The sequence below is a fragment of the Pelophylax lessonae genome, assembly GCF_965119305.1.
Source record: "Pelophylax lessonae genome assembly, chromosome: 2".
Classification (NCBI taxonomy): domain Eukaryota; kingdom Metazoa; phylum Chordata; class Amphibia; order Anura; family Ranidae; genus Pelophylax; species Pelophylax lessonae.
The window spans coordinates 54,955,745-54,968,035 of record NC_138769.1 but is presented as its reverse complement, the minus strand read 5'-3'; the positions used below and the strand labels follow the sequence as shown (position 1 = coordinate 54,968,035).

The 12,291-nt window shown below is 43.6% G+C and overlaps 1 protein-coding gene across 1 annotated transcript in view; it reads left to right on the top strand.

The window, feature by feature from the left end:
- Positions 1-11,863, top strand: part of CHAF1B (chromatin assembly factor 1 subunit B) — a 56,960-nt gene extending 45,097 nt beyond the window's left edge. Inside the window, exons 10-14 of the mRNA XM_082246948.1 lie at positions 2,775-2,863; positions 3,318-3,480; positions 5,143-5,589; positions 8,642-8,739; positions 11,400-11,863. Coding sequence (XP_082103074.1) covers positions 2,775-2,863; positions 3,318-3,480; positions 5,143-5,589; positions 8,642-8,739; positions 11,400-11,530 — 928 coding nt within the window. The 3' untranslated portion in view covers positions 11,531-11,863. The remainder of the gene's footprint in view (positions 1-2,774; positions 2,864-3,317; positions 3,481-5,142; positions 5,590-8,641; positions 8,740-11,399) is intronic.
- Positions 11,864-12,291: the final 428 nt, after the last annotated feature.

The following is a 12,291-nucleotide window of genomic DNA, read 5'->3' as shown; positions in this document are numbered from 1 at the left end:
CAGGGCAATAGTGTTTCTTCCTGCGGGGAAACTCTGGAAAATTCAATCAGCAATTCAGTTGTTGCTATCCGACAACTGGCCTTCTCTTCGGACTTGCATGAGAGTCCTGGGGTTAATGGTGGCCTCTTTCGAAGCAGTACCATTTGCCCAGTTCCATACCCGAATCCTTCAAGGAGAGATTCTTCTCAAATGGAATCGGAATCCAGAATCTCTGGACAATCGGATCAGATTGAGCGAATGGACCAGGGAGTCCCTGGTCTGGTGGCTTCGATCTCCGGCGCTCAGCCAGGGGAAGTCATTTCTGCCAATATACTGGACGATTGTGACCACGGATGCCAGTCTATCCGGTTGGGGAGGAATTCTCGGTCGATTAACTGTCCAGGGGCTCTGGTCCCTGGAAGAGTCCAGGTTACCGATAAATGTATTGGAACTGAGGGCGATCAGATTTTGTCGGATACACTGGACCGAGCAGCTCCAAGGCAGCCCGGTTCGGATTGTCGGACAATGCCACAGCTGTGGCTTATGTCAATCACCAGGGGGGCACCAAGAGTGTCCTGGCGACCAGAGAAGTGGCCCACATTCTTCGTTGGGCGGAACGGTGTGTTCCAGCTATCTCCGCGGTGTTTATTCCGGGAGTAGAGAATTGGCAGGCAGATTATCTCAGCCGTCAGACTCTGGATCAGGGGGAATGGTCCCTCCAGCCAGAAGTGTTCCACCTATTATGCCTTCGTTGGGGCACCCCGGATGTGGATCTGTTTGCATCTCGACTCAACAGGAAGGTGCGGAGGTTTGTGGCTCGCTCCCACGATCCTCTAGCAGAAGCCGCAGACACGCTGGTCGCCCCGTGGGGGCAGTATCAGCTACTATATGCCTTTCCTCCTCTCAAGTTACTGCTGAAGCTTCTTCGCAGGATAGAGGTGGAAGGAATCCCAGTTATTCTGGTAGCTCCGGACTGGCCTCGTCGAGCCTGGTACGCCGACTTGGTCAGACTAGTAGCGGACGTCCCATGGCGACTTCCTCTCAGGGAAGATCTGCTGTCTCAGGGACCAATCTTCCATCCTGCTTTACAATCGCTGGCTTTAACGGCCTGGCTATTGAGACCCAGGTGCTGAAGGACAAAGGGTTGTCAACTTCAGTTATTCCTACTCTAATTAAAGCTAGGAAAGCGACTTCCAGAAAGATTTATCATTGCACATGGAGGTCTTATATTGCGTGGTGTGAATCTCTTGGGTTTCCTCCACGTTCCTATTCGGTTAACCGAATATTGGCATTTCTGCAACAAGGAGTTGAGCAGAAACTGGCCTTGAGCACTATCAAGGGTCAGGTTTCAGCATTGGCTATCTTCTTTCAGAAACCTTTGGCTACTCATTCCTTGGTACGGAATTTCATCCAGGGGGTGCGACATCTGGCTCCGCCAGTGCGCGCGCCTTTACCGCCCTGGGATCTTAATCTGGTGTTGTCGGTTCTTCAGAAACCTCCCTTTGAAGATATTAGGGAGATTCCCCTGCCTACGTTATCCCAGAAGGTGGCCTTCTTGGTGGCCATTACTTCTGCACGCAGGGTGTCAGAACTGGCTGCATTATCTTGTCGTTCCCCATATTTGGTGGTTCATAGAGATAAGGTGGTTCTACGTCCGAATCCATCCTTCCTACCAAAAGTGGTTTCAGAATTTCATCTGAATGAGGATATTGTATTACCTTCCCTGTGTCCTAAGCCCAGCCATCATCGGGAGTTTGCTTTACACTCCTTGGATGTGGTGCGGGCGATCAGGGTATACTTGAAAACGACAGACTCGTTTCGCAAGATTCACTTTTTGTGATCCCGGATGGCCCCAAAAAGGGGTTGCCTGCATCTGCCGCGACTATTTCCAAATGGATCAGACAGACGGTGGTACAGGCTTATTCTATTAAGGGTCGGGAGCCCCCGTTCCCTGTTAAAGCGCACTCCACTCGGGCGCTTAGTGCGTCATGGGCCTTTCGCCATCAGGCGTCAGTCCTTCAGGTTTGCAAGGCGGCTACTTGGTCGTCAGTGCATACCTTTGCAAAGTTCTTCAAAATTGATGTGATGGCATCGTCGGATGCCTCTTTTGGCCGCAAGGTTTTGCAGGCCGCAATTTGAGGAGACCGGCGGTCTACCTCGAGGGTTTTTTTTTCAGTTGGATTTTTATTTGAGTCTCATCCCTTTAGTCTGATGAGCCTTTGAACTTCTAGTTGGCACCGGTTGGGCCTTCTAGATTGGATTTGATTTTCGTCAATCCCACCCCTCATTTGTGGCACTGCTTTTGGACGTCCCAATTGATATGAATCAAAGAGGACTACGTCTGTCAATGAGCGACAGAGAAAAATGGATTTTTGTAAGATCTTACCGCAAAATCCTTTTCTCTTAGCTCATTGACAGACGTAGTACCCGCCCCTCTACTGTTGAGTTGGGTTGGGTTAAATTCTCTGACACTGCTTTGTGACATAACTGACATCCTGTAGCAGAGAGAGAGAGGGGATATACCCTCTGGGACTGCCCCTAGGGTGGAGCCAGAACGTTTTTCCTTCTGCCTAGTCCTACTCCTGTAGAGGGCAGCATAACCCAATTGATATGAATCAAAGAGGACTACGTCTGTCAATGAGCTAAGAGAAAAGGATTTTACGGTAAGATCTTACAAAAATCCATTTATTTTGGAATAGTATTAACTTTCATTGTTTTGGAAATGTTTTGCTTATATTGTGATGCACTTTTTTTTTATTACTTTTGTAATTTTTTTTTTCATCCTTTTATTCTAGACCTGTATCTCACCTGCCCTGTCCAGCAAAAGCCACACTTGCTGTTCGATGCTCTCCTGTATTCTATGAGCTGAGGCCAGAAGTTAAAGGTGAGATTTACATTCAGTTGCTTTCTCCGGGATAATCCTAGAATGATGACAACTGTCCTTTTTGAATGCCTGGTGTGTCAAGGACAGGAAGTAAAGAGAAATCTCAATGGGGAAAGAAAAAGAAATACAACCAGAAAAAGAAATACAACCATTCTCTCACTTTGCCTGCATGTAAGCAGAAGAAGCTCCTTTCTCTGATGACAGGTTGGCATGTTAACCCCAGCAAACCTTTTCTCCTCAATCTGTCAGTTGAGCAAAGAGGTGGGGGCAGACAGAGGTAGCTTAAGAAGCTTCTGAAGCCATCCTGCTCTGTATGCTGTAAGTGTGTCACAGACAACTGAGCAGATCCTTATTTAACAAAAGGGCTTTATGCCTGTGCCACTGTTTCATTTGCTCCTATGTGTTTATGTACATGAAGGATTAATGATAACAATCTGTCTTTATTTCCTGTCAGGTGAAAATGGGGAAACTCCTCCTCCTGGCCTGGTCTCTCAACCCTATCGGATGGTCTTTGCAGTGGCCTCTGAAGATTCTGTGCTTTTCTACGACACCCAGCAGACCTTCCCCTTTGGTTATGTTTCCAATGTTCATTATCATACACTAAGCGACATATCTTGGTAAGACTACATCGCATACAATCAAAATATGCACTGTTTCAGGGTATGAATGCATGTTGCCTGGCCAGTAGGAAAACAACAAGAGTATGCCGAGACAGGTTAGATGCTTATTGTGTATAAATGAACCTAAAGCTTAAGTTTTAGTTTGATTTTTCGAACGGTTACAGTGCTCCAGCTTGGACCAATGCAAGTATATGCATATCTTATACCTGACCAATACTACAGTGATAGCAACACCCTTCCCGGCCCAGTGCCAAGCAGCTGCCCATCTGCGTAGTAACCACAGGGGGTTTCTCACTCAGCTTTGCCACCATTCAATGAAAGCCTTATAAGGTTGGACCTGGTGGAGAGGAAGGGTGACTCTACCTTATCCAAGCAGAGAATGCATTTTCATTGAAAAAAAAATACAAGGTGGTCTCTGAATGGCAGCAGTGCCAAGTGTGCAACCTCTTGTGGTTACTGTGTAGAAGGGCTGCCACTCAGCACTGGACACGTAAGACTGCTGCCATCGCTGAAGTAGAGGTGACGGTTACAGTGATTTGCAGCTTGCACAGGGATTGGTTGAGTTCAAGAAATGCATACTTAGTGGGTGAAGCTATAAAAATTTTACTTCAGTAAGAAAGCCTGGACATCCATCTGTGGTGGCACAGTTTGTCTGTGTTGTAGAGCGCTATCCCGTCCTGTCTATCTGTAACCTGTTTACCGTAAAAAGATTTCCATTTCAGATGTTTGGAATAAATTGTGGACCTCTGTCAAAGAGCCTTGGATTTGTGTGGATGGCATCAGTTTGAGATCAATAAGAATTCGAGGTGCATTTAACCTGCAGCTGACATCCGTTTGACCTGCTTTGTATGGGTTTTGCACTTGTACCGCAATACAAAACCCTCCTTAAACAAAGCCTGTAAAAATAGACTCTTAAACTGTGGTTAACATACATAAGTTCAAAACTCATTTGCAAAAATGGAAGCGGAGTGAGCAGTGAAGGCAGGAAAAATGTGTTTGCTTTTTTTTGTAAGCTGTAATTCTTTAAAGTTTGTATGTTAATAGCAGTGTAAATTGAGACATATTTTTATCTTTACATAGTTGCAATATTTACCTCATAGTCTTAGTAGCTCATTGTTTGCCTACCGTTTTCTGGAGGAGTTATTTTTTTTTTTTTTCAGTGCAGCTTCCATTAATTGTTTTTTTTGTATTTGATATTGTGAGAAAAATTTAGAAACTTCTGGCAGGAATTGATTACTTTCTGTGCCCTCTTTAAGGCAGTTAAGGCTACATTAAGACTGCCAAAAATCAGTTGCTAATTTGCTGCATTCAGAGGCAGATAAATGCTCCTCTGTATACAGCAACACTGTGCTTTGGCCGTATACAAACTGGCCGATTTACCTGCGGCCAGTTTTTTTGAGCAGCCAAAACTCTGTAGAGATGCACACTGGCTGCATCCAAGGTTAGTCAAAGAGTCTATTCGTATGAAGGGCTACTTGTGATCATTAATGATTGGTTACATGTGAACAGCAGTGGCTCCAGTGTGTGCAAGCAGCGTTTACAACCATCGGCAAGTCGATTCTTGCTGATGGTTGTCCCTGACTGCAGATGTTCAGCTGTCTGAATGGAGCCTAAAACCTGAAGGAAACCATCTTCTAATATTCTTTCTTCTTACGTTAGGTCCAAAGATGGAACCTTTCTAGTGATCTCCTCTACTGATGGATACTGCTCATTTGTCACTTTTGAGGAAGGTGAGATTGGAGTGCCACTTAAGGAGAAGCCTGCTTTAATTCTAAGGACTCCTTCCGCAACTGAGAAGAAGATTCGGAAGTCTCAAGGTAGAAGGATTTCCTCTCCGAGTCTCAGAGCAGGGGAGCTGACCCCTTCTGCAAGGCTATTCGAGCAATCCAGTCCATGCACACCAATCCACAGCAAGATCACAGCATCTGCCACAAGTGGTGATCAGCCAACCACTCCGGTGGGCATGACTAGTATTCCGGCCACGCCAACCTCTGAGGACAAAAAGAGTGGACAAAACAGGAAAGCTGCACAGCCCAGGAGGATTACACTGAACACTCTGGAGGCCTGGAGCAAATCTTCCATCAAACCTAGCACACCCAGCCCACGGTTAGTTGATGCAGTCTTTATATCTAGTGGGCCTGTTCAACATTGAAACCTAATGAAATATATGGTGTGGTAGTAATTATGAACGGCAATTCTTCTTTTTTTTTTTTTTTTTTTTTTTTTTTTACGTTTTGGAAGGAGTAGTGAACGAGCAAAACATCAGTTTGCTATAGGTCATTTATGTAACTCATGAAGCCTGATCTGAAAACTCCCAGGATGTTTCTAAGAGAGGCCTGAGCCCTTACTGTTCAACAACACAGAGTGAGCTCTCAAACTCATGGGGGGGTGGGGGGGGGGGGGAGCACACGTGAGGGGGTCTGAATTGGAGGAAAAGCTTGCTCCTGTAATGCCGAAGGTTAACAGTAAAAGCTAGGCCTCACATGCCAACACCCTGGAAGTTTTCAGGTCAAGCCTCACACCGATTTTCTGTTAAGTCCCTACCATAGAATATTAACATCCCTGATGAAGTGGTGGGTTTGGTATGTCAATTTGTTAGGTTTAAAGTGTCAAAATTCAAAATTATGTATTTACTAGAGTTTCCAAACCTTTTGGTAGATGAGCATTTAATTTGTTTAGCAGTCAGTTTTTTCTTAGATCATTTTTAAATGACACGTTTTACAGGAGCTAGCTATTGCCTGCTTGCCAACAGTGGATAGGTGGGTCAGAAATTTGATAAGATATTGGTTGATGCCTCCTGTTTTCTTGTTCAGCAGAGCTTTACAAGGATTTTTATGTAGGTAGCAACTATAAAATGTCTGCATATCCTTGGAAGTAGGACGGGGGGTAGTTGGGGGGGGGGGGGGGGGGGGCGGTGGTGGCTGAAGTTGGCTAGGGACTATTTTGTATTGGTGGGTTTTAACCTCAGTGGTGGTGGTGCACCCAGTCTTCCTTATCTAGCTTTGTGCCTCTGTCTAAATTGCATTTTGAAATCCATGCTACTAGCATGTTTCCCATACTGAAGGTTAATGCGCTGCCCTCACAATCTGCATGTATTCATGCCACCCCAAACGCAGATCACAAACACAGTGGTTTATTGCAGTGCGTTCTAAAAAGGTAGTACTTTTTCCTTGGTTCAGTGCATTTTGCAGCTCATTTAAATGAACGGGCTGTCAAATGGGCTGCACGGGAACGCACACATTCCATTGTGAACTGACCCTTAAGAAAAAAAATAATAAATGCACTTATTTTTGTAGGAAAAATGGGCATTTCCCCCCCCCCCCCCCCCCCACAGGAGCCTGCAAAGCATTGCACCCATGATCGGTGGATTGGGGGTGAAATGTTGGGCTCATGCACACTATCCCTTCAGTTTTCTGCCCGCGGCTCTGTTCAAGCTTTCAGTTGCAGAGCTGGAGAAAGAGGCCATGCTCTATCTGCACTTTCCCTCCACACTGCATATTCAATCAAATCCTGTGACGTGGGGGTGAAGTGGAGCTGCACTGTGTGCCTCCATAAGAACTAGCTTCATGTGGGGGCCCTTTCCAAAGAGGAGGCCTTAAGAGTGCCAGTGGGGGGGACCCTAGAAGAGGAGGATCAGGGCTGCTCTGTGAAAACCCATTGCACAGAGCAAGCGAGAATTACATCTTTCTTGTATAGATAAAAAAAAAAATCAAAATGATTTTTAAAGATTCCTGTGAATAAATGATGCGTCTGCGGAGCCCTGTAAAGCTGTGCATATTTTAAATGTGGCTGTGGGGGAGATGAACCGACCCCGCTGTGAGGTTGAGTGAGGGTGCTTATGAACATGTTACACCCTAAATATGGGTTATAACCGGTTTCCAAAGATGAGCTTAGGTATTTAGTCAGGTGTTATATACACTTTATTAAAGAAGTGCGGGAATCAAAAAAATAAACATCTATACTCTCCTATATAGATGTAGCATCGATCAGGCATCTTGGTGGATCCAGACATTGTCAGGATCCTCTCAGAGACCAGGATGGCTCTGTGGTGTCAGCCGCCAGCAGATTTTAGCCCACACTTGGTTGCTTCTGGGGGACAGGAGTACATAAGTAAAATGCACTCCTATTACCCATATGAGAAGTATGACCAACAAGCTTTGGCCATACTTCTCTTCTCTTTTTAAGCATGATTGTCATTTGTTCCAACAAAGTCCAAGATTTATTCTTCCTTATTGTGGGAGGAGACTTGCCTACTTCTGCCTTACTGTAATGTTGTATAGCTTAAAGCCAACTCCAGCCAAAATGTGCTCTCTTGTTTTGGATAGGGTAGCGAAGGGTTAAAGCCTCTCTCGGATATTTTTGGTGTCCCTATTATGCAGGAAGAGAGGAGGGGGGGCCCCCCTTGTTGAACAGCATCGGAGATCGCTGCACTAACGTCGTCAGATCATTAGTAAGGCGGCTCCGTCCAGAGCTGTCAGTTTTTTTTTTTTTCTTTCATTTAACTTGCTGGGTTTAACTGAAAAAAGACCAGTGGTGTGTACTAGGGATGCACCGATCCAGGCTTTTTTGGAGCCGATACCGATATCTGGCGAGGTGAAATCGCCGATACCAAAACGGAACCGATCCGGAGCTACACACAAAGAAAGGGGCTGCAAAGCCGCTGCTTCATGTGTACGGCTCCTCCATTCACAGGCGGAGTGCATCTGATATCACTCCGCCTGTGAGCCAGACCTATACAGGAAGTAGCGGCTCCCATCCCATACTACTACTGCACCAAGTAAGGGATGGCTGAGCCGTTACTCAGCAAAAACCGGATCGGCCCGTGGGACGGCTGAATTTTACCGATCTCCGTTCCAGCAATTTTGTCCGGGTCGGGGCCAATTTCTGATCCGAATATCGGATCGGTGCATCCCTAGACTGTACCAGGCTTAAGCCTACAGGTATGCCATTTAAACTCCAAATTTCAAAACTGCCCAATGTTTTTTTTTGAAGTACCGGGTCCCCTTGACTGCACAGTGCATTTCATTACAATGGTAAACTTTTAACAACTCTGTGTTTGAATAGGTTTATAGGGACTAAACGTGTAACTCCCTCTAGTTTATAGTTTGCAGTGAATTATGACTTTGACCTTTTTCTCTTTCTATCTGCTTCTATACAGGAGAATAGCCCTAATCCCTGTAAAGACAAATTCACCCAACACACATCAGCTCGCTCCAGTGTCCCCAGGACCCAGTAGAATGGAGTGCAGTAGTACTGGTAAGTGACAAAATCCTTGTGAATCCCATGCGTGTATGTAAAAAAAAAAAAACACTTCAACCTTTTACATTTCTCTAGTAAATCATTACACAGGTTAAAAAAAAGGGAGGGAGATTAGTGTACATTATTCTATTATCTTTTCCCCATGCCTGGGGAATCCATTGTGGTCTGTAGGAAATATTTGAGTTTTCTTGACAGTTACGTTTATGCAGTTTCCTTTTAAAATACTTCAAAATTGAAAGCTAAAATGCTTACCGTTTTAAAGCGGCATATAATACTATAACCTTAGATTCTTTCACTGGGGAGAGGGAAACAAGCTTCTGCAGGCATGAGGTGCAGGGAACCTAGAGGTTCACACAGTTGCAGCATTCTAGATCTCCCTGGTACAGCCAAGTGCCAGACTGCTCTGATAGGCAAAGCGGGTCTTCCCTGCAAGCCTTGTTCCTTCTGTCCCATCACTGTCACGGGCAGCCTCACTGGCCAATAAAAATGCAAAGGTTTCCGAAAGAGAAGTGCCCAATATTTGCCTTTCAAAACTGTAGTGACAGGAAGGTTTGGGAAGCTGCTGTGCAGGTACTGTATGTGCAGCTCTTACTCCCATTTGATGAGTCTCTTTAACCACTTGACCGGAAGATGTATCTCCCTGCATGACCAGGCCACTTTATGCGATATGGCACTGTTACTTTAACTGACAATTGTGCAGCTGAAGCTTTAGTCAGTTGACAGCGGGGTTTAGTCACATGAGTGCAGAATGAATTCCACTCCTGTGATTCATAGGAAAAGTAGGGCCAAAATGGCTTTGACCATACATCTCCTTTAAGAAATGTTTAAGAGACAAAACACTGAAGACAATGCATTGTGTACAGATATACGTGATTACCCTTAAAGTGTACCTGTCATGAAGTTCCAGTTTTTTTTTTTTTTAAATCTTTTTATTATTTTTTTTTATAACCAACAAGTCATACAAAACATAAAAATAATAATCACAATATCAAAATCATTTTTTTTTTTTTAAATACATTTTTATTTGGTTTTTAAGACAGAACATGCCTTGCAAGGTAATACAGATTAGCAGTACAAAGAATACAAATGCAATGTTCCTTCCCCCCCATACAAATCTTATATTTTCAGGATACATATTTTTTTTACTACTCCAGTCAACCCAAGGTTACCAGAGATAGTAAAGGTATACAAGGTATCTTTTCTCATAGCCAGCATTTCTTTGTAGGGTTAGGTGCAAGGTTTTGTTTCCAAGCAATATGATCAGTTTTAAAATGCAGGCCCTTCAAGGTTTCTGTATGTACCTATCATTTTAGCCCACTCTGTTCTTCGTGTGGTCTGGGGGTCAGCTGAAGTTTCAATTCTTCCATATAATTTTGCATACCATTTTCTGTTTAGCTATCCAATAGGCCACCTTTCTTTGCCACTAACCTATGATTTTTGTTAAAACCCCATCAAATTATTTTCTCCATTAGGAGAAAAGGGATTTAAAGTGCTAGTAAATTTTTTTTTTTTTCTTTTTATACCTACAGGTAAGCCTATAATAAGCCAAGCTTACCTGTAGGTACAGTAAATATCTCCTGAACGTCCACCATTTACTTTAGTAGCAGCCGGTGACGTCACTGATTCATGCGCTCTCAATGGACACCATTCCGTCCATTGAGAAAGCTGTGCTGCGGCGGTGAGTACTCCTGCAGGGGAGTGATGTTGTGGTTTGGCAATTCAAACGCCGTGGGGCCCATTAGTGATCTGTTTGAGGTAAGTCTGTCATATTTTGCTAGCATGCGATGCATACTAGCACATTATAAAATTATCCTGCATAGGTCCAACTTTTTTTTTTTTTTCACGTTTTACTACTGCTTTAACCTGCCTAGCGGTATCCCTGAGCGTGACTCGGGGTGGATTTTCCATGCTGTTATCGGTATCCCCGAGTCACGCTCGGGGTGGATGTGCAGAGCGCGCAGCGGTGTCTCTTACCTTCTCCTGGCGATCCAACGATGATCTCTCATTGCTGTGATCGCCAGCCGAGATCCCCGCTGCTCGACTGTTGGTGTGATGACTTCCTGGTTCCTTTCCCTGCAGCAGCAATGCTGCATGGGAGCGGAACTAGGGAGGGAAATTCAAACGTTGCACAAAACACAAGCACATAACATTTTTATATATATATATATATATATATATATATATATATATATATATATATATATATATATATATATATATATATATATATATATATATATATATATATATATATATATATATAATGAATTATAATCTAATCAATATAATTTTATTATATAATATATATATATTATATAATGTTATATTATTGATTAGATTATAATTCATGCGTTTGTGTTTCAAATTTATCACATCTGGGATGTCTACTAGAGTCTTGTTTTGGTCAGGTTTAAGTCAGTAATTACTAAGAATTGTAGGCCTATAATACATAACGCCAAATTTCCATGAAAAAAATTGTACCGCTTTTGGGACAGAATTCCTGAAATAATCATACCGCCAGGGAGGCTAAGGACATTTTTTAATGGATCTTCATTTCAAAGCAGACCCAAAGGTGCTTAAAATTCCATGAAAGTGAATTATGCCACAAAAATGATTGATCTTTTTCTAAGTCTAACATACTTCCCTCTGTTCTACAGACAATTCACCAGTTCAGGACCCATTCTTCAGACCTCCAGAATCCAAGCGACTGAAAACAGAGATTCCACCAGTTATTATTATAGATGAGGAAATGCCAAGCTGTAGCAAGGATTGTGATAAAATGTCATAACCGAAAAAAAAAAAAATCTTGCTGCACCATGTTGGATGTGTTAAATGATATGTACAGAACACAGCTGCTGGTCGCCCTACTGTGCAACCATATATGGACTGGAGTCGTATGTGCACCTACTGGTGTGCCACATGTATAAATGTTGAGAACTTGCTCAGCTGCACTTCTGAGGATTTTCAGCCTTCCAAAGCTTGATGTTTCTGATTTTTCTATTTAAAATGTAATGCCACATTTTGACCAATTTGATCAGTCCAGATTTTCATTTTATTGGTAAACGATTCAGATGAGCGCCTTTACAGGAGGAATAACTTCTATGTGGTAAACTTTATTTTTTTTATTCATGGACTAGAAGTGAATGCCTCATCTACTGGGTTTTAAAATATCAAATGGGGTACTCTGTTTTGGTCAGTGTGTTATCATGGGCCTGGTTATCAATTCTGTGGTGTCTAACATGTTGTCCCGTACTGGGAAGATCTGGTTAGTGTACACAGTCCTAGGGCCAGATGGATGTTTAGCTTAATACGTTCGCTCCAGGTGCATCTAAGCAAAATGGTTTCACTGTCTTGCAATGTGTCCTCTTTTTTAAGGCCCTTTTCACACGATCGGATCCACCTGTCTGTTTTTCAGGCGGACCCGATTGGGTCACCATTTTCCTCTATGGGGAGGCGGATGTATGTGTCCATTGACGCCCGCCTTGCATCCGATCCAACAAGATCTGCTGAAAACAGACAGATGGCGTTATGTTCACCATCTGTCCAGAG